The following is a 23,078-nucleotide window of genomic DNA, read 5'->3' on the forward strand; positions in this document are numbered from 1 at the left end:
GCGGACACAGGGAAAACTTCTAGCAGCTTCTCACAGAAGCCACCCCTGTAGCCCCCCCCACTACCAAGACCTTGCCACACAAACCCAATACAACTGTTTTTAAGATATGCATGACAAAAGTTACTGTCTGGAGAAAGAGCCATTCTGACATCTTGAAATTTTGGTAGTGAATTATGCCAAACTGACCAATCTCATATACTCAGGTCTCTCTCTTTGATTCTTATGTTGTATTGCCAGCACCATACACAATGTCAGCAATACTGGTATTTTCCTGCTTCCTGACTTTGCACTAGGTACTGCTGATTGATACCTGCAATATAACTGCTCCTACTGTGTGGGTTGCTAGAGCACAAATTGGAGCAGGGACTTCTATACAGAAAGCTGGATGTATGTGCTGCTGTAAGGTACATTCCCTAGAAATAAATTATCACAAAATTATGCTCTGTCATAATATCTAAGCTTTTTAATAATATATAGTTATAATACTTACTGAGGGTTGAATTTTATTAGCATTTTTTTCACTTTTCTCAGTTCGTCCTTTAAACGTTCTTCTTCCCTATAGGTATTAGGGTCTTGGTCACTTCTTTGTTTTTCCAGCAAATTGCGGAATACATTCTCGGCTGCACATTCCACTAAATCCACATTAAATCTTAAATAAATAATATGTAATATACATCAGTTAGGTGAACTCTAATAGAGGTTTTATTTATATGTAATGCTGTTACAATAATATCCAGTGAGCCTTATCATCTGACAACAGGTAGAATCTAATAATTAGAAGTATATCCCTATTCCACCTCCAAATCACAGTCTGCATTCAACTGCTATTATTTCAGAACTGAGTGGTAAAATGTAAAGTGGTTCTGAAAACAAGTTATGTATAGAAAGCATGCTCAACTCTAACTTTCCCTAAGCCAGACACTTGGACATACAGACAACGCAAATGGTAGCTTAAGTCAATTTCATTCTCTCAACTACTCAGTTAAAAATCAGTGCCTGTCTTCCTTGGTCTTCTACACAACTGTTCTTCCTCATAGCTTTTTCAGTATTGGATTGTTTGGAGTTTAACCGGGATGAAGACTTCTCCAGCTTCACTCTCAAAAAGTATTTTTTTTAATTCTTGTTGCAGCAGGCAGACCCTGTTAACTAACATCATACAAGGTGTCAGCAACACATGGGATGAGGTTGCATTCTAGTCCATTAGTATATTCACAAGTTATTCTAATCTGGCAGTCACCGAGAACAGGACCAAAAATTGAAAGACTTTATCCTTTCATCCAGAAACATCAAATACAGATTTTAAGGTTAGGAGGTAACATCTCCTTAACCTAAGCTTTTCACATTTTCATAGGTGACAACTTAATAACAGTCATTTGCCATTTACTCTTTTTTCCCCTTTGAAGCTCAGACTGAATGATCTAATTTCACTCTGTCATTGAGTTTATTCAGCCATAAGGAGTACTAAAGTGGTGCCAGCCTGTTCTTTTCCTTGGTGGCTCTAAGAAAAGCAAAGCAAACTCTAAGTACCTTTTTTCCCTACCACCAGTTGCTGCATTAGCAATTTGGCTTCTACAGCTCTGATACCTGCTCTCTCAGGAGTCTCCATTAATTCCATGCTAACATAACACCATACAGGATGACTGCTTTGCAACGCCATTCATCAATAATGGCTTAGGGAGAAAAAGCTTACCAGCACCAATGAAGCATAAATATCAGTCTATTACTCCGAGTCACTGTCTACTACTTGTGAGGGCTACTCATCCCCTTCATCTTCATCACATTTTTTCAGGACTGCAACATTTAGCTAGATAGATATATATATATATATGTATAAAAAATATATATGTATATAAAATTCTGTCTGACGCTTGTCCCTTGTCTGACTACAAAGACATGGAGAGGTCTACCAAGTGCTGTTACACTATGCCTGTGCCTTAAAAGATCCTTAGATCTGAGTATCTCATCTCCCAACTTGATACCACTAGGTTCTGCCTCCACATTCACTGGTCTGGGACATGTTCTTGTCTCACTATGATTATTCAGCAATTGTCTAGGATATTCATACTCAAATCATAGTACCCTGTCAGAGCCATAAGTCACCAATAATTTCTAAGGACCTATCATTCCAGGGTAGTTGAGAGGAAGGCACTTATCCATCTCCCCTAAGGAAAAGCAGCTTGGAACTTCCTATTGAGTGCCCCCAAATTATGTTGCAGTTCATACAGCAGCCCTGAAATTATTCCTCATTTGAAGGAATTACAAATATCTAAGAGTCCTTTTGAAAACTGTTAGTTTCAGCTTGAAATCTGCTATAACGTTAACTTGCAATGGGGCTGTCACCGGGAAATAGAAAAATAAATAATTTACCAGCAATTAAAGCAATTTGAGATGTGCCATCTATATGTATATTCACTTTTTGCTTCTTCCTTTCTAGAGTTCTTTCAGAAATGCCTTTTTATCAGCACCAAGCATGTGATAACTGAAACGGCAGTGAGCATTCTACCCCTAACTATCACAGTATCTGATGTAAGGAAAGGTAAGGCTTCATACTGGGATGAGAAAACTTTCCATTTTTACATGATTGTTTCTATGCATTATTACAGTGAGAATATGCGCTAGACAACAGTTTACTGATAAGCTTCTTCTTATTATTAAGTCCAGCATTGAGGTATATGTCTACTTCACTAATACTAGAAATATCATTGACAATAACAGTATTGCCAGTAGGCTGAAAGCTGTGCATGTTTCATGTTATGTAATTACTTCTCACATATATGCAAACCAGGTTGATTGATGCACGTTATTGGATGTAAGGTGAGATTGTTAGAGGCTATGCCGTGGAACCATCACTGTGTGATAAATGCACACATTAAGAGTACTTCATTCCATCCTTCCCCTAGCAAATCTGCCCCTACATACACCATTTGCACCTCTAAATAAACAGCATGCACTTTCTACAAGTTTTACTGACTACACTGGGGCAAAGCAACTGAGAATCTGACTCTCATTTTAATGTGATTCAGTTTCTTATAATTTTCTCAGACATCACACATGGATTCTACCCTTTCCACAGAGTAATTAAATGCTCCCAGTTTTATTTCAGCTAAATCTTTAGCACCATAAAGATAAACGGGTTGACAAGAGTTTGTAGGCCTTTACTTTATATGTTTTAAAGCAAAGGTAACAAATACCATATAGATAGCATTTGCCAAACCCTATCAATCCTTATCTCTAAAACCCAGTTTTCTAAATATAGGGAATATATATAAAATAAATGGAATGTAAATACTCACATAAAAAATATGGCAGGTAACTTATCCATGTCATGTAATTTATCAACAAAGCTTGCAAAATGCTTCCATTTTTCCTGTTCTGAGCAATCCACTGGTTTTGGCTTAAGGTGCTCCAGTAGCTCATGCACCTGACCAAAGTAGTATTATTGTGGAGATTTTAATGGCAAAAACTTCTGGACAGGGGATAACAAATATGGAGACTCCATTTTCCTGTGTCAACTTCTATCTGCTCAAATTTTTTAAATAATTCAGAACTGCAATAGCCACATATAGGTTACAGACTAAAAAGTCTGCAAGTTATCAACTGACATTGGTAAGAGCTCAAAATGCAAATTGTCGTATCATACATGGCTACCATAACTGTGCAAATAATAAAGTATCACTAACATACTGATTATGACATATTTTCACATTTAAGTGTCATATTTCAAGAAATTTGGGGTTTTTTCCCCAGATATTCTTTCTTTTTCCCTTGTCGATTCACCACCTCATATACCTTTTTATGATATAGGAATATGTGGCATCCAATCAAGAACTTGATTTTCTGCTCATTGCTTTAATTTCTATCTTTTACATGGAAACATACATACCGTCTGTGGTTACACAGGTTTCAAATGAGCAGCAAAAAAGAGGCAGACTGAAAAAGCACAGCAGTGGTACAATAGCCTCACTAATTGTAGGAGGTACCTAAAGGAACCAGGAATTGAAATCTCACAGCAGTATCAGAAGTCTGATTCCCAGAGAAGCTTGTGGAAACATCACCTTGAAAATGCTTATGGAAATACCACAAATATTAATGCTTATCTTTCAAGCACAGCAGCAGTTAAACCTAATAAATAATAATTATGGGAGGAGAAATAATGATTATTATATGAAATAATAATTATGGGAGGAGTTATTTTAATCATTATTTTAAAGCTGTACACAATCTTAAGGTGCCCTGTAACAACTGTTACCTTGTGTCTTTGGCCAAGCACAATCCATTTGCTTAGTTCTTTCTTCAGTTCCTGTTCATATTTCCTCACATCTGCCTTTTTTATTACTACTTTATTCTTGAAAAACTCCTCGGGATCTAGCTCCTGGAAAACAACATTAATATAAAACATTGCAGTACTTTGTTATCTATTTATTTTAATATGATTTGCTCACAGCTGTATATACACACCTGTGCCCTTTGCCACTTTTGCCAGACTTTTACCATTGTGTCATAAAGTTGGATGCTCTCTCGTGGAGACAGAGAAAGATCTGAAGGAATACCATAGTTCTCAATCTGCAAGGAATTTAAACAAAAGAAGAATAAAGGAATCATGTTGATGGAATCCATGTTGCCTAAATGTAACAGTTGCTAAAGAATGTTGACACCAGTATTATGCTTACATGATTGACTGTTAACGCAGCAAATGGATGACAATGTTCAATGATAAAATCACTTCCCTTTAGAGAACACACATACTTTTCCAAATCATTGTATCTTTCTTCATACAAGACTGTGAAGAGACAAAAATGCTGTCATGATGCACTTGGTTACTTTAAAAAGCAAGTACTTAATCCTGCAAGATTTGTTTTTAAATAAAAGAAAAACCAAATCAACATACACTTCACACACCATGGTTGAAGTTTTTGCAGAAATAACACTAGAATTTATTTCTTAGTTACAAAATATTCTGATACACACCTAGTCTAACACGATATGATTTCTTTTGTTCTTGTACTTTAGATTTTGCTTGACATCTGCTTGTAAAGTTCTTTTCAGAGTTTGTAGACCTTCGTGCTATTGTATTCTCAGTAAGTTGCCAATACCTTTTCACAGACTGTAACCACCTACAGTGCAAGAATAAAAATAAGAGTTGTAAAAAATATTTTAAGAAGATTGCTACAACTATAATAGATTAAGTACTACAATCTGCTCAATTTCTCCCATAGAATTTCCAGTCCCCCTCTCACTCACCATCTTCAGTGCAATTTTCTCCAGCCTATCCAACGTGCAAATAAAAATTGTGAAATAGCTCTACTGTATGTATAAATACAGTGCAGGTGTGTTCTTAGTGTGCTTAGCAGGATTTGGCAAGTCAAATAGATGCAAAAGCCTCCTAAATTCCTCTGCACAGCTCAATTATAGGGTCTGAAGGAATAGTAGTGCCTGTTCTCATTACAGAGTTAAGAGTTACAGTATTGTTTTGTGTCAACTGGGCAAGTAAGGTTAGCATAATACTTATAACAATATAACTCCAAATCAGTTGCCTCCCAATAGTAATTGGCCTCTCTGTCTAAAACAGATTATATCCAATTTAAATTGCTCTTGCGAGCAAGAAAGTTCCACACGTACTCAGTTAGGTGTTCCGGGTTACTGACAGTAGCAGAGAGCGCCAAAAACGGACACCGAATTGTTACCAGAAGATGCTCCCAAACCTCTGCTCCAATTTCACCGCCAAGACAGTGGACCTATGTTTTTGGGAAAAATGGTTAAAAGAAAAGACGTGTTCCTTATCAAAGTGCACCCATAACAGAAATTGGTTTGTGTTTTGTAAAAATCGAATGTTTGGCAAGATCAGTACAGAATAATTCTTATGTTATAGCAAATGACCATGAGATCCAAATCAAGTGTCCATTAAATCCCTCTCCAGACTTCACTGGATAGCAAATTAGTCTAAATTTCAATACTACATTCACTGTTTGTACCCTAGATACTCACTGTCATCATTAGCAATTAATACTATATAAAAGAAAGAATACAATAGAAATTTTAAATTTAGCATGATTAATCATTGACTTTTTCCCTGGAAAGAGCGACAAATACTGTATCATGTGAAATGCGTATGATTCCAGCCTGGAATGCTCTATTTGTGCCACTGAGACTATAGTGGTGGCTTTTAGTTTTTCAGTTGACTGGCTTGAGAGAAATAAAGGAAGTTCCTGGTAGCTTTGACTGAACTGTATGTCCTCTTGAGGACTAACAGAGTATTAAGTTCTTTCACTGGAGTAAATAAACAGTATCACTGAACAGGAAAAAGCATGTAAGTCTGAAATACTATCTCTGAAAGTTTTTTTTTTACCAGCAATAAGGTATGTAATGAAAAATTGAGTCAGTGGCATTTTTCCTCAAGATTTTTTGTATATTTGTTAAATTGGTTACTATTAAAAGATGCCTACCTCATCAAATATAACATATTGTATCCGTTTGGTCCATTTCTGGCAACGAGGAGACAGCATCAAGATTTCCAAACATTGAGGCACGGTCACTAGTATCTAAGAAGAAAGGTTTGTAAAGCATTATTTTCAAGTAAACTGACTAATCAACTACAAGTAAATTCTATATTTAAAAAGCATTTAAAAATATATTTATATTTGATTTCAAGGTAAGAAAGAATGAATGAATGATTTGTCACTGCTATCTTCAAGAAAGGCAAGAAAGAGGATGCAGGAAACTAGAGGCTGGTCAGCCTCACCTCAGTCCCCGGGAAGGTAATGGAGCAATTAATCCTGGAAATAATTTCCAAGCACATGGAGAACAATAAAATCATCAGGAGTATTCAGCATGAATTCACTGAGGGAAAGTCATGCTTGACCAACTGTGGCAATGAAGGCACGGACTCCGAGTTCATGCACAAGCGCAAGCAGCATCAGGATCACTTTATTTAACGCTTTTACATCCTTTTATACCCATCCCAAAACAAAGCCTCTACTTTTCTCTTATCACCTAGCTACTTGGCAAGCATGGAGTCCAAGCCTTATATGAAAACAAAGTTCATCTTGCAACGTTCATTAGTCGCAGCATTGACCTTGTTTTTCACTTAGCTCTTGTTCAGTTATCCCATGGCTTGCAACCAACAAGGCCAAGGATATCTCCGGTGTCTGGGTCACCTGCCACACCTGCACATTCTGTACTTATTCCCACAACCAACCTTGGCCTATTTCTATTATGAAATGACTGGCTTGGTAGATGAGGGCAGAGCATTGGATATTCTCTTCAGTAAGGCTTTTGACAACATCTCCCATAAGATCCTCACAGACAAGCTGTTGAAGTATGGGCCAGATGAACAGATAATGAGGTAGACTGAAAACTAGTTGGAAGGCTGGGCCCAGAGGTTAGTGATTAGGGGTACAATGTCTAGCTAGAGGCCAGTAACATCGTGTGTACCCCAGGGGTCAATAGTGGGTCTGATCCTGTTTAACATCTTCATTAATGATCTGGATATAGGGGAAAAGTGTACCCTCAGCAGGTTTGCTGATGACACCAAACTGGGAGGTGTGGCTGATATGACAGAGGGTCATGTTGCAATCCAGAGGGACCTAGACAGGCTAGATAAATGGGCTGACAGGAACCTCATGTAGTTCAATAGGGAGACGTGCAAAGTCCTGCACTTGAGAAGGAACAACCCCATGCACAAGTGTATATTGGTGGGCATCCAGCTGGGAAGCAGCTCTACAGAAAAGGACATGAAGGTCCTGGTGGACACCAAGTTGAACGGGAAGCAGCAACATGCCCTTGTGGCAAGGAAGACTAATGTTATCCTGGGCTGCATTAGGAGGACTGTTGCCAGCAAATCAAGGCAAGGAATCCTTCCCCTCTACTCAGCACTGATGAGGCCCCACCTGGAATCCTGTGTCCAAATCTGGGGTCCCCACTATTAGAAAGACCAACCTAGCGGCTTTCTATGATGGAGTGACTACATCAGTGGAGAAGGGAAGAGCTACCAATGTATTCTGTCTGGACTTCTGTAAGGCTGTACACTGTCAACCAAAGGATTTCAATGTTTGTTTGGGTTTTTTTAAACCAGAGCAAGTAATCAACTGCACATCCCATAAGGATGAATAGTTAAGGTTGTATGCCACAGACTGAAAGTTTCTGGTAAGCAGTACAGGTACACTTAGATTTTTCCTGAACTTTGTATTTAGTAAAAGCACAATTGTTACAATGAGAATTAATATTTTCAGAAGCAAGATGGAATACAGAAGTCACTATGTGTTAAAACACCCATAAAAATATACCTGAGAATTCATCACATCATTGCGATAATCTCGTGTGAAGACTCCACACACTACCAATCCATCCGGAAGTTTCTTGGTGAATCGACTGTATACAGTTCCCACCACTTGGTTTACAAGAGCCTTAAATAAAGCAGGTCATTAACAAAACTAGACAGTGTATGTCTAAAGGCATATGATATTCCAAGACATATAAAAGCATTCAAATTTGACACTGATGTTAATGTACTAGACTACAATGTACTATGTAACATAGTATTAAGTCTAGACTGTCAACAATGTTAACTTTAAAAAAATTTCAATTATACTCAAATGCTTTCAAAGAAATTTAATGTTGTGTAAAGTGAGTTATACATTAATAATGCTCTATTTTAATTATTTTCAAAGCAGTTAAAAATACATCACATTCTACTGCATCAACAAGCACTTTAATGATCTCAAAGTCCTGGGGCTGCAGGTATAAAATACGTTTCTGTACCCAGACTGATATTCAAATGAAAAGATGATTTTGATATCCAACCTGAGTATAACCACAAAAAAAAATTTACTTATAGAAAACAATCCATAAAGATTGTTACTGAATAACAGCACATGTCATTCAATAACCCCAAATTATATTACTGCACATTAAAATAAATTTTGGAAGCAATCAAAACATTGTGCCTCAGCACTTTTTGGTCAGTTTTTTACTATTAGGATAGAACTCTCATTAACTGCCTAGACTTTCATAAATTTTCTCTTGGAGCATCTAATGGTGAACCCAATTGGACAAAGACAGCTTGACGTGCTTGGTCATTGTTCTGTTCTAACATTACTTTCACCATGTTGGTAGGATTTTGGTATTCTCACCATTTACTTAACATGCTACTTACAGCACTTTTTTATATATTAGTGTTTTCAACCTTAAATTATCTATACAGATATTAATAGACAAAAACCCTACATGAGCTTAAATATTTTGAAGATTTTCTTGTAAACATGCTGTTTCTAATAAATATAAAGGTAAAACAGAATGTAAAGATTCCATTTCTAATAAAAAACATATATCAATTAAATTTGTGTAACAAGTTACCACAAATGGTTTCAGAATCATATCATAAATCATACATACAGAATATGTAGTAGGATTCAGCCTTACCTTTGTAGGAGCAACATACACAACTACTCCCTCATTGCTTGTTTTCAGAACTTTTTCCATACAATAGTATGATGCATATGTTTTTCCTGATGAAGTGGGAGCAACAATCACCGCAGACTCATTATTATCTACAGCATCAAGAAGTTCTCGCTAAGAGAAAAGTGGTTACTTATGTCAAAATGTCTTGTTATGAAGTTCTTAGTAAGCCAGCTCTTTCTGTGAAAACATCTCTTATTTCTGCATGTAGACTTTATATACAGATTTTAGACTACAGAAAGTTAGATATAACCTGGTCATTTTATGACTGTATTCTTTTGTCTTAGATTGATAATAGAAAAAAAAATGGAACTACGAATTATAGTTGTCTGTTTAAATTATTTAGTCTGAGATACTGATACCAGAACATTCTGAGTCCAAACGTGGACATTTTCAAATTAAGAAATAAAACCAGTTAACCCAGCAGTGTAAAAATTAGTTCAAAAAAAACCTTCTTTGTTTTATATAAGGCAGTATTTTTTTTCTTGTGTTATCATAGTTACCTCCAACAACAACAACAAAAAAAATCTGAGTTAGACTTGCTCTGCTTTAGACAGAAAAGTTTTTTCTCAACTCATACTATGGGTAATTCTTTAGTGACAAATGAGCAAAGGATGAACATTCAAAGATTATTCAAATGGGGTACTACCACCCTCAAATATGGTAATAAGCAGTGAAAACCCATGGATTCAGCATTTCTTATGTTGAATTCCTTGGGCCAAGCTCTCTGTAGAAAAGCTCTCAATGTAGAAAAAACATGAAATACAGTCCAAAATGATCTACTGAATTTGTTAAATTTGTTAAACAATTAAATTTGTTAAACAACACTATCTTTGACAATTACTATAACAATATGTATTTTTAAATGGAGAAAAAAAACCCAGACAAAACCCTCAAAGATCATTTCCATTAACTTTATGCAAAAAGTTTGTGTCTCATTACCTGCCATGTGTCTGGTATGAAATGTTGCACTCTGGGATCTGGATCATTTCTCTCTTCTCTGAGCAAGTAATAATCCATGTATTGTAGCTGAAAGCGAGCTGGACCCACTTCGATAGCATAGTTCCTTATACTCTGATCTTTACTTTCTTCTGTCTATAAGGTCAAATGAAAATTCAAGTTGGTTTGAAAGCTAGCAAGAGATTAAGAAAATTACACAACTTTTGGAACTTTGCAAGCTTTGAAAAACATGTGAAAGTGCAGATAATTTTAAAATATTTCTTGCAGGAACCTATACTGTATAGCCTTATGTCAGGGTTATGCTTGTATCTCTTCAAAGGAGACAATGTTCTAAAAATAACATGTCTTCCATAGCTGGTGGTGGCATTGGTGGTATTTTTGTTGTCAGAAGAGCTAAGAAAAGTGGCTAGCAGGCAAAGCTCAGCCTCTTCAAGTTATTTCCTGCCAGAGCCTTCTCATCCTATATTTATGTCTCTTTTCTTCATCCTGCCCTATCCCATTGCGCAACAAATCACAGCTGCAAAAGGAAATTCAATATAAAGACTGAGTGTGATCCCAAATTTTGTAAAGCACTGTATTTTTAAATAATACCTGTATACCCTAAGACATACTGAATTCAATGTTCATAGACACATCTGGTTACAACATCTGAAAACTGTAGAGAAAAGCATTACATGTTACACCAGAAGATTCGAAAATGACATAATAATTTAGGTTTTCAGGGATGTCTGGATGTCAATTAATCCTATTCACTGCTAGAAGCAGGTGCAGTTAGATCAGGTCACTCAGGGCTGTGTTCAGCCAAGTTTTTACTGTCTCCACAGATGGAGATGTCACAACTTCTTCAACTTCTTGAAAGAAATATTTTCAGTTATTCCTAAAATTCCACCAACTTTTCAAAAGTTATAATCAGAAACAAGCAGCTGCAAAAGCAAACGTAGGTCCAAAATGCACTGACTTATCTACAGCCCTTCTGAGCAAGACATTAAACTTGCCAATATACCCCTTCTATCACCATAAATCTTTACAACAGGCCTTTTGAGATCCTCAGATCCTCCAGTTTTACTTCCTGAAATGCAATATACTTTAATTTGGGGCACCAAACACCATTACAATAAATACGTAGCCAAGAGCAAACAATCACTGTACACCAGTTGAATTCACATAGAAAAGGAGACAAAAAATTTCTTACAAAACAATCATCTCCTCCCTCACCTCTTAGTCTTATTCCTCAAGGAAGGATGATAAACACTTTCCAGAAATAAGCTTCTAAAAATTCCTAACTCTGCCTGAAAAATGAGTGTCGTAGTTTAACCCCAGCTGACAATGAAACACTGAATTGATTGATGCTAGTTTTACAGTTCACTGTAGTCTTCCTTCCTTTTGCTATTGACTCCGTATTCTGCAGGCTGTGAGTTATATCCTCCTTCTCCTGCTTGAGATTCACATTAGCATCCCTTCTCCTTAATAATATCTCATCTTCAAACAAAGGCATCAAACTGCTCTTAACATTAAATCAGCCAGTGGGCAGATTACTAACATGCAGAAAAGCATAAGGTCAGTCCTTAGAGAAATTACTTCAGAGCCAAATTCAGTGTAGCTACTGGTGGTCTCAGCTGTGCTAGCAAGGACAAGTAATTCAGTATCTGAAATTGTTTCCTTCAGAGGTGATCAGTAATATGATAACAACAAACAGAATAGTTTTCATCCACCTCTGCAGTCTCAAAGACTTTCTCTTCTAAAGTAGCACATGTGGGCCTGTTAGAGAGCAGGTTAGCTTTTAACAGTTATTTTTAACATGCGGAGTTCAGCTGATGTGATGAATTGAGCAGCAGGTACCTCTCAGAGATGTCTAAGACCTCAGGCAGATGTAACTAGAGCAAATCAGTCTTGATGCATGTTTAAAAGGGTACCTTTGTAGCCGTATAAAGTTCTGTTTACTAAAAGGAAAGTGGCCTGTTGCCCCATGGCAACATCCATGGAATTAAAGAAGATTCATATCTGAAGCAAGAATAGACAGTTCCAAATCTTATGGCACAATACAAAATAAAATAAGCTCAATGTAGATCTTCTACATGCTATCTAATGCTTAAGAAAACACTGTTGATATTCAGCTACAGATCCAGTTACAGTAGAATCGTTACTGTCTATAAGATTACCTGGCCAGATAGAGAGCATGCCAAATTCTCAAATCCAAGAAGCCTTAGATATTTGGTCAGCTTTTGTAGATGTGGTTTCTCCAAGAGATCTTGGTATTTTTCAAGGAGGATATGAATTCTCCTCATAACTTGAACAGCTTTGCTTAAATCTTTAGCTTTGTTACCTTAAAAAAAAAAAAGCCTACAGTTGTTTGAGAGCTGATTGTATCAATGGAAATCTTCTGATATTAGGTATTTTTCAAGCAGACCTTATCCATCCAACCCCATTTATGACAATTTAAAAATGAATTTTATCTAAAGACAGCTAGATGAAGACAACCCACACTCCTGTGACCTCTACAAGGAATGCCACTGAAGACCAAACACCTAAATAATTCTGCTTCTCCATGCTCAGCTATAAAAGTGAATCATATGTCTGACATCTACACAATCACTGAGCTCCCCCATTTCACTGTCCTGTCCCACACGTTTGTTATTCAACCTTATCAGCAATGTATTTCACTCCAGTATTTACAACTCTCCTCAATACATTCAGAGCAGTGTTTGTTTGGACCATCCTGACTGAGAGTATGGACTGAACAAGTTAATTCTGGTGAAATAGGAGGCCACTAGCCATGACAGCACAGATTTCTGTGCAAATCATTGTCATTCAGATTGTGACCTAACCTCCTCAGCTAATTAAACAATCCACTGCAATATAGATACATTTTAGGGTGCATGATACATAATCATTAAAGATATATACAATAAGTTATTTATGTACACAAGGTTTACAAATCAAAAGAGGAAAACAGCTACAATCTAATTTCATTTGATACTTTACAGCTGACTCAAAGGATCTTGAAATTGCAAAAGGGGATGAGAGCCTGTTAATACTTAAACACATCTTTCATGCTCGTGAAACAGGGCTGTATTTACAAGTCTTCATTCCAGCTGAGAATGTCCAAAGTCACTCACTCTCTTGGTTAAAGGCAGGGGAAGTTGAATACTGAACATTAATTTGGCTATCATACCTTGCTGTCTGCAGTGTTCCTTCCACACTTCTAAACAGGCAGATAGTCCCGTCATTTCTACACTGAACTTCACAGATTTACTTTTAAGGGTCTTGAGAAACTTCTCCAAATTATTTACTCCAACAGTCAGATTTGCTTTTATTTCCTTTTCAGTTGGTACACATAAGGCTTTCCATTGCTCCTGTTCTTTCTTCTCTTCTTTAGTTTTTAGTCGCTTGATGTTTTCCTCTGCAATTGTTTCCGCTTTACTTTTCTGTCGAATAAAATGAAGATATTTAGAACTAACAATCACTGTGTGCAAGCATCATCTAAAAAAGTTAATCCATAAACTCAATCACAGCAGGTATATTAGAGGTTTCCATTCATCTGTGTGATGCATTGTGTTTTGGGAATTCTTTAAAATAGTACTTCATTTTGAAGGAGATTAATTTCTGAATCCTAATATATGTTGCTCAAAAGAGCTTTCCTAAGCTTTATTTTAAGCCAGTATAAAGCTTCACAAGTAGTATAGAAAAGCACAAATGTGGAAAAATAAAATAGCAGATGTCAAAGTTACGTTTCAAGCTTTTATTCTATATATGGGTAATAGTAATTCTGATCATATTAAGATGCTTTTCGGTAAATTAAATAAAATTAAGAGTTCAACCTTACTTGAAGTTAACGAAGTTATTTTATATACAGCCTTTTACAGGTAATTCAGCAGGCCATAATCTGTAATCCATTGTATAGTCTGTTTGAGATGTAATTCAGATTGCTATTGCTCAGTATTGTTCATGAGTATGCAAATACATGCTACATACCCTGTGATGGCTGACAATGTTCACATAGTTAGGATTAATTGGAATATCTACAGGATTTTTCACAGACAATGTTTCCAAACAGTGCACAGAAATAAATAACTGAATAATGGTTTTTCCAGTATTTCTCAAGTTTCTTAAAGTAAAATTGAATTCATGAACTCCAGTTTCCTTCATGCCACATTATAATACTGGCCATGAGCCAAAACCTATCAGTCTTTACAAAGGTGGTTTTTTTTAATATATATATACTTGTGCCTGTTAAAATGTAATCACTCATCAGGATTCCTAACTAGGAACAAAAATACTTTTGCCAATTAGCTAATTAAATTTGAAGTACAAAGGCAATTTAAATTTCTTCAGCTGAGAACTACTAGTTAATTCAGAAAATAAAACTTCAGCTGTGGGACTCATATAGCAGAAATCCTTTCCTGGATAATAGAAAAAAGATTTGGAAAGAGCAACTTGACTATACTCACATGCTTTTTTTGTGGTTTTTTGACAGTAGCATTAGCATTCCTTGACACATCTTCTTGATGTACAATAAGTTTTGAAGTGCTGTCATCCAAAGTGCTTCCATAAAAATGACGAAAAGTCTGTAACTTTTGTATTTGTCTTCTTTCTTCTGGATCTGTGGATTTTGCTGTAAATAAATATAATTGATCAAAAACCACTCTGATACAATCCCAGCCTAATCTATTTCCAAGATAAGATACTTGCGTAACAGATAAATTTCCTAAAAATTCCTCATTGACCTAAAGGCCAATATCACATTTTGAAAGACGCTGGCTACTAAGACTCACTGAAATCCAACAGTACTTTGAGTTGTCTGAGAGATAAGCAACAGACTTAAATTCAAACTACTTTAGGCACACATTAAAAATATTGGAGAACTTAACAAGCAGGATGCCTGGAAAGAAATTATAAGTGTTTGAGCAAAATACCTAGGCTGCTCATACAGCCCACAAAAATAGGAAGGTGTCTTCCAAAGGCATTTCAGATTATCAGAGAGAGAACTCTTCCCCATGAAAACAAGACTCTCATCAGAACATAAATAAATAAAGCTGCTGGAAGAACACTTATGCTATCCAACGGAAGATACTGAACTGAGCACATGGATACTTCCACACTCAAGCCTAGGTATTTCTCTCCACCCTAAAATCAAAATGATGAGTCAGTTTCTGAGTGTGAAGACCCATCTCAGAAGATTGTTCCACTTTTCATAAGAAAGACTGAGATGACACATGCCAGCATTCAGAGCATTCATGCAAGGTACGGGAGAGAGAAGACCCTCTCTTCAGCTGGAGTGGACATAAACCTTCAACTCCAACTTTATGGAAGGCACTCTAGCTATTATTCTGCAGGTTATGCTCTCCAAACTTACCACTGAAATCACAGTGCATGGAAGAATGCAAAAAATCATCCAGTCAGAAAGATAAGCAGATGGAACCCTGGTTTCATAGGTCAAGTGGTGCAAATACCCCCTCAGGAAACATTTCCAAGTCACTGAATGAAAACCATAGGCAACACTGGAAGTACCAAGAGTAATCCATGACTTCTCAACTCCTAGTAGGTTATTCACAGTTTAATTCACTGTATGATGCAATAGATGATGGGAACATCTTTGAGAGAAAGTTTTGTGTACTTGCTGGTACATAGTATTGTATACCTCATTTCACATACATATGCAAACCTAAGATCAAAAGTAAGTCCTTGGTTTGTTTTCCTTAGTATCTCAAACTGGAAAAAAACTTACAGGAAACTAATGCATAACATCAGGAATCATGATACAAACAACTTTTGTTTACTACTGTGCTGGTCTTAGTGGGATAGAGTTAAATTTCTTCATAGTAGCTTGCATGGGGCTATGTTTTGGATTTGTGATGAAGGGAGTGTTGATAGCACAGAAGTGTTCACTTACTGCTAAGCAGTGCTTACATCAGCACCAAAAGCTTTTCTGCTTATACCACTCCACCAGTGAGTAGGTGGGGGGTGCACAAGAAGCTGTGAGGAGACACAGCCAGGACAGCTGACCCCGACTGACCAAAGGGATATTCCAGACCATATGATATCATTCTCAGCATATAAAGCTGGGGGAAAAAGGAGCAAGGGGCGGGGGGATATTTGGAGTGATGGTGTTTGTCTTTCCAAGTAACCATTATGCGTGATGGACCTCTGCTTTCCTGGAGATGGCTCTAAACAACTGCCTGCTGATGGGAAGTAGCAAATTAATTCCTCATTTTGCTTTGTTTGTGTGCATGGCTTTTGCTTTACCTATTAAACCGACTTTGTCTCAACCCATGAGTTTTCTTATTTTCTCCCTTCTGATTCTCTCCCCAGTCCCGCTGGGGAGGAGTGAGGAAGTGGCTGTGTGGTGCTTAGTTGCTGGCTGAGTTAAGCCACAACAACTTCTTTTACTTCTTATTTTGATTCTGTTTTCAAAAGATAAGATTGGCTATGTATGCACTGTGCAAACATCTGAGATTTTCCACATGTATCGTTGTGCTTACCAAGCATTAGCAAAACTATATATTTAAATGTTAAATTGCACGAGTACATATAATTTCCTTATATAAATTTGTGAAGCATTTTGCAAGAAAAAGGGAATGCACTATGAACATTTGGCCATAAGTGCCCATCCTGTTATACTTTTTAGACCTATTTAAAATAATACAGAATGCATACACATAATGCACATAAGTTTAAGTGCAATTTAGCTATTGCAGTAGCTCTAGTTTGGCAAGTATTTATACATTGGCAAATATCTTCTGAAATGAGAAGTCCTTCACCAAAACCACAATAAACTTTATAATACTGTTCTAGCCAACACAGACATGGGCTTTGTGTTAGTTTTTCTTACCATCAGCACCACACCATACTCGCTCATATTCCTCAGTCAAAGGTCTGCCAGAATGCCAGTGATGAAGCTCATCAAATTCCTTGTATTTAATAAGTGAAGTAACTGCAGGATCGTTGCTGAAATATACAAACATTAAGTAGAGCAGAAGTTGAACGTGTTTTCCGGCACCTCTAATGAAACATTAAAAAAACTGAGTATTTATCAAAATACAATTTTACTGTCAAAGAAAACCAACCTATATAGGGTTTAATTCTACTCCAAATACAGAATGTCAATATAGCCTCAGTTTTTCAGAAAGAATAACTAACAAAGTAAAACTCTATTTTTTTTCACTTATTTTCATACAGATTCATCACAGAATGCAATGAAACTACATAACTCGCACACTGGCTAAAAATACTCATTGCACAGCACAGAACCCACTTCCACAAGTAGTAGAACAAACGTAAAGGATAATATCTTTTTACTTTTTTTCCAGTATTTTTATTTAATGTTTTTCTTCTCCTGAAATCAATCTGAGCTTTGCAATTTAGGATAAGGCCTTTCAAATACAAATTGTACATTTAGAAAACCAGTTCCAGAATGTAGAAAAAGAATCATAGACTATAATGCAAACAAACAACAGTATGAGAAAATATGGATATGTTGACTCTTATCCACTGTTTTTCTGAACTCTGATAATATTTACATCACATAAACATGAAATTTTACCCAGTCATAGCAAAGACACTTCTACATTTGTACAAATTGAGCATAAAATGCATGTAAAGTGCAGGGGAATAGAAAATAAGCCCATATAATGTTATTTCATTAGAATAAAATTCATATGTACCTTTCTAAAATGGGTAGGTCTTTCAAAACATCTCCAGCATAATCTTCAACAAGAGCAGATTTCACCGAGATTAGTCCAATGTTAGGAATTTCTTTTTCATAGCCTTCACAGTGTGAAAAATAATTTATATTGTTTAATTAAGAATCTAAATAATTATACATCATAATTGAAAATTCTGCCAAGTTACATTAGAAATTAAATCCTACAAAGTAAAATGTGCTAAAAGTAAGCAGCAGTTCACTGAACTGCTGAAAGACAATTATTGCCTCTGAGTAGATATTCTCATAACCCATTTCAGACACCTACGCTGACTTTTTGAATGCTACAACCCATCCCATCTCACAGGCATCTACTTTCCTGCACTGATTCCATAAAGACCACAGTCTCCTAAATATGCACTTTCAACTGCACTTACATTAGATAACATCTAACATTGTGCATGTTTGAAGTCTAGCCACAACTTCAGTCTTCAAGGTCTCCAAAGGAGATATGGTAATAGGCAACACAAATGCTGTGCGAGAAGATGCCTTAATATCCCACAGGTAACAAAAACTGTCTTTTTTTGCCCACTAGAGACCACCTGACTTCTTTGAAACCAGCTGAAGAACACTCACAAACTTAAGTAGAACTTTACTGCAGCCTTTACTGAATTTCTTACCAACTGTCTCTTCTAAAGATTTATACAATTTGATAGGTTTAAAACAAATGTTCAAAGGTTGTAACAAAACTGGTTCTCAAGAAATGTCAGATATCAGGCAAAAATCTCTACCTACTTTCAGATATTCAGAACAGGTCCTGTAAGCGAGGGAAGAAAACAAATAATCTTTGAAACAACTATGCACTTCCCCCATTATGGGCTACTAAACAGGATGATGGCGCAATTTAAGACATTTATGGGCAAGTCACATTTCTACAGCCTTCAAGGATTGCAATGTGAGCTACAGTGGTGGCTGGACTCTCTACCATTAGGGCAACAATTCTATATTTCACTTAATTTGCTGCTCCCATGCCCAATATCTGCATAACCCTGTGTCAACATGTACAAAGATGCTCTTCAGAGACAGTCTTCCTGCAGCGTAATCGTTAATTTTATTATGAGTAATTATGCTTTGTACTATTATTTGTATTGCACTAATCATAATGTTTTTTGCAATACATACAATAGATTTGGCCTAGCAATAATGGAACTAAACCCAATTCCTACTAAAGTCAATAACAATACTTGTACTTTCTACACTGGAGTCAGAATTTCACCCATAAGGCCTGATGAGACTTATTTTGGTAGCAGCTGCAAGTTTTGCTAGCGGGTTGAAAGGAAGGAACAGAGTATCCATAAAGCATGGATTAGGTTTGTGATCAGCATAAAATCAGATCACTACTCCTAGGACTTTTAGTGATAGTAATGAAGATCATGCTTCTGTCTAATTTGTGGAGTTGTCAGTACCTCTAAATGTCTGTTTCTGTTCAAGAAATAGTTGGGAGGTCTTTCGTATTGGGAAAGCGTCTCCAAAACTGTATTTCACAGCCAATTTTGTTACGGTGTCCCATAAAAATTGGTATTCATTCTCCATTTCTTTCCCCAATTCCTTTTTGAACTCTAATCCTGCACAGGGAGGGAAGAAAGGAAAAAGAAAAAAAAAAAAAAGCACTTCAGCACTTTAAAATTAAAAGTTTCTTCAAACAGAACCTACCTATTCAAGCTATGCAGAATCAGGCACAAAGACTTCAGTCCTATCCAAGGTCTTTGGCCATTAGAACAAATTAGGATAGAGTGTTGTACATTCACAGTTATTAATAGCCCACGGTATAACTAAACGTACTGAGAAGACTTATTTTGGAAAGAAAACCAGATTCAGGTTGTCTGTGGAAGTCTGCAAGCTCCACAGCTAAAGGAGAGTTTCTCTCACCTTCACTTCCTGCAAGGTAGGATCCTGAACTGAGAATTTTCTTTTCAGCACGCAATAATAGGTATCATTATAAAAGTAAGTGTTTCATATTCCTAATTTATATTTCCTTTAAAAATTACTCTACACTTGCTTTACTGAGGTACATAACAGAACACCTTATGACTAGATTCATGAAGAAAGAGTTATGGTTTGCTATCAGACTGACTTATGGCACAGGATTTGAGGTAAACGGAATTACTCTGAAAGAGCATTTGCTACAAAACTTTTCCCACATTTTCTTGCTCAGTCAGCTTTTGCAACTTTTTAGTGAATTTAACACATCTGATGGTGTTCTTAAAGCTCCAGCTCCCAAATTTATGTATTTATAAGACAATATATGATTTTTTCTGAATCAATCTAATCTGAAATTAAAAATATTATCCAATGTCACAGTGACATTAAGGATAGAATCTAGTTTCTATTCCGACTGTGTTGCACTAAGACAAAATGAAATGGATAGAAAACTGGCTAAAAAACGAACAGCTGAGCATACTCAATAATAGCAACACTGAGCTCTTACTACCTATGCTATAACACTCTTCCTTTGCACGAGTACAGATGCCACATTGAAGATATGACATGGTAAAGTATTCTGAATGAGTACTGGTTAAAGACACTTTCACATGTGATTTTCTAGACTTGGCTACAGAAAAAAGTTTCCCTATTATTCTGTAAAATGTATCCATTATTATATGGGTAATTAGAAAATTGTGCTCATTTTTGCTTGTACAACCAGTTTCATTCTCATTTTGCAGCTTAATAAAGTTAGAAATGTAAGAAAGCAAACTGCTCAATAAAGACAAATACCTTCAGTGTATTCAACCTCATAGTAATGTGCAAGATTTCTGAGCAGTGAATCGTCATTTAAGTCAGGCAGGTAAGTCAAATCCAATTCCCAATCATTCATATCACTTAGCTGTGTCAGCACAAAATGCATACACAACTGTTGCTGTTAAAATAAAGCAAAGAATTAATTCTTACGGAAGACTTTTTCATGTGGAGGGATCAAAGCATCTCCAAAGCAAGGTTAATTATCACAGATTTCATCAACATGAAAAACAACACACTGTTACTTGACTTCTCTGTGATGAGGAAACTGCCTTCGCTGTTCTCCTTCACTGCAATAACCAACTTCAAACAATAAAAAGGCCTGCCATCAAACTTCCCATACTGAATGAGACCAATAGGTCCATCTAGCCCAGTACCCTAACACTAATGTTGGCTAACTGGAGATGTCTAAGAAGAGGTCAAGTATAGAGATATTGCCCCAAATATTCTCTTAGCCCCACTGATTTGTGCCTCACAAGATTCCTGAACCAGGTAAGGTTTGTTTCCAGCAGGTACATGATGTTCTTTGATCTCATCAGATGCCTAAAGTAGTACATAACGGAAATTGAAAACTGAAATGACAATTGCACCCAATGATAGGGGAAGTAAGACAGTGCTACACATACCATTTTTATTAATGGCAAAACTTGCTTAGTCCAGCAAGATTTCAGGACCCTAATCTGAGCTCTCTGTGAAAGAGGCATGTGAAGAAGAAAAGCCACCGTAAGACACTGCATTCTACAGAGGTCAGCTGCTTCTTCTGGCGATAGGGGTTTACTTCTTCCCTGTTGAGAGAAGGTAGATAAAAGTTGACCACATCCTTCAGTAAAATATTTGTGTTCACCTCTAATTCAGTGGTTTGTACTTTGTTAAAGCAGCTAATAATTTTGATCAATTTAAACAATTTATGCATTGTAGTTACTTGTGGATACACTTACTTCAAAATAAACATTCTTGTAGTGCTGCTAGATGCAGATCGGTTATAATGTAAAAAAAAAAATCTCTTTTCCAAAAAGAATATGAGTATGAAAATGAAGACAAAACTTGAAAACAATTGTCAATGTGTCTGGCTAGAAATGCTACTATTTTAAGATGAAAAGTTAATATCTAGATATAGGCCTATGGTCTTTTCTCAACTGCACAGCAAAAGGTCTGTACAGAAATCCAGCTGTAGCTATCCTGTAGTCCACTGAATATGTATTTCATAAAATATTACTGATATATTGCATCTGTGTTAACTTGAAAATATAAGGCTTGTAGTATGGTCACAAAAATAATGTCATGGCTGCCTCTAAAAAGAAACCGTTTTTCTCAAAATGTCTTGCTAACTTGAGCAAAAGTATTCTTCTGTAAAAGGCAGTATGCCACTGAACATTAGCAAAAGAAAAATAATGAGTGTAACTACCTTCTAAAGTAAAACTTTGTATGGAAGTAACTGGCCCTAAGGTAAAACCTTCTCCAGGAATAGCCACTGCGGCAGGGGGCACAGTGCAACCCACAGACCACGCTCCTTTGGAAAAGCTGTGGCCCCCGTAATTATCTGATCCAGACCACTTACAAAGTGCAGTCACAAAGGAAGCAGCTGTGCCTCTCTTCAGCTTGGGATCTAGGACAGCCATCTCTCCTATTAGCAAAATGTTTATGGTCACTGTGCTGAAAATATATTAAAAAAAAAAAATCTTACTCTTGATGATTGCTTTCTCTTTGGAATGGAGTTATTTGCTTTTTTCAACACGTTGCTGTATATTTTTAATCCCACAGCACAAGCAACAACACAGACCACACGCCGAATGTCAGATCCTTCAGGCCACAGTCCTTTCAACAGGCAAACAGTCTGGTGAACCTGTAGTCATAACATGATGAATAGCACAAATAATCACTATAATAGAAAATACAAAAAAGGACAAGTCTTATCCTTTAGCGAATTCCATCAGAGAAGAAAAGGATATGAAAACTACAGAAGCAGAAATGGGCACAATCATTAGTAAAAATAGTTCTTTTTTGGCATGACCCTGAGGGCACCAACAGCCCTGACTGTCCCTGCCCAATGTTTTTCTGCTCCTGGAGTATTTAATTATTGAACTTGCCTCAGGAAAGATAATTATAATAAAACAAAACATTAGCAGTAGCCAGAAAGTTGTGTTTCTACTGATTTCAAAATGCTTTCTAAGCAACACCATTTTTTTTCTGGACTGAAAAAAAAAATCAGCTTGCTGGACCAGTATCATTC

At 36.5% G+C, this 23,078-nt stretch overlaps 1 protein-coding gene across 9 annotated transcripts in view; it reads right to left on the reverse strand.

Annotated features, from left to right (window-relative positions):
• Positions 1-23,078, reverse strand: part of DDX60 (DExD/H-box helicase 60) — a 46,346-nt gene that overhangs the window by 17,591 nt on the left and 5,677 nt on the right. For all 9 annotated transcript variants that reach the window (XM_035890882.1, XM_009635330.2, XM_035890887.1 and 6 more), the window contains 20 exons: positions 22,533-22,691; positions 21,475-21,633; positions 20,828-20,969; positions 19,519-19,677; positions 18,075-18,177; positions 17,243-17,358; positions 14,862-15,025; positions 13,586-13,838; positions 12,573-12,736; positions 10,396-10,548; positions 9,418-9,567; positions 8,283-8,402; positions 6,444-6,539; positions 5,620-5,735; positions 4,969-5,114; positions 4,671-4,780; positions 4,459-4,563; positions 4,250-4,372; positions 3,294-3,421; positions 491-649 (listed from right to left, as the gene is read on the reverse strand). In XM_035890882.1, coding sequence (XP_035746775.1) covers positions 491-649; positions 3,294-3,421; positions 4,250-4,372; positions 4,459-4,563; positions 4,671-4,780; positions 4,969-5,114; positions 5,620-5,735; positions 6,444-6,539; positions 8,283-8,402; positions 9,418-9,567; positions 10,396-10,548; positions 12,573-12,736; positions 13,586-13,838; positions 14,862-15,025; positions 17,243-17,358; positions 18,075-18,177; positions 19,519-19,677; positions 20,828-20,969; positions 21,475-21,633; positions 22,533-22,691 — 2,825 coding nt within the window. The remainder of the gene's footprint in view (positions 1-490; positions 650-3,293; positions 3,422-4,249; positions 4,373-4,458; positions 4,564-4,670; positions 4,781-4,968; positions 5,115-5,619; positions 5,736-6,443; positions 6,540-8,282; positions 8,403-9,417; positions 9,568-10,395; positions 10,549-12,572; positions 12,737-13,585; positions 13,839-14,861; positions 15,026-17,242; positions 17,359-18,074; positions 18,178-19,518; positions 19,678-20,827; positions 20,970-21,474; positions 21,634-22,532; positions 22,692-23,078) is intronic.

The sequence above is a fragment of the Egretta garzetta genome, unplaced genomic scaffold, assembly GCF_000687185.1.
Source record: "Egretta garzetta isolate BGI_Z169 unplaced genomic scaffold, ASM68718v1 scaffold593, whole genome shotgun sequence".
NCBI classification, from domain to species: domain Eukaryota; kingdom Metazoa; phylum Chordata; class Aves; order Pelecaniformes; family Ardeidae; genus Egretta; species Egretta garzetta.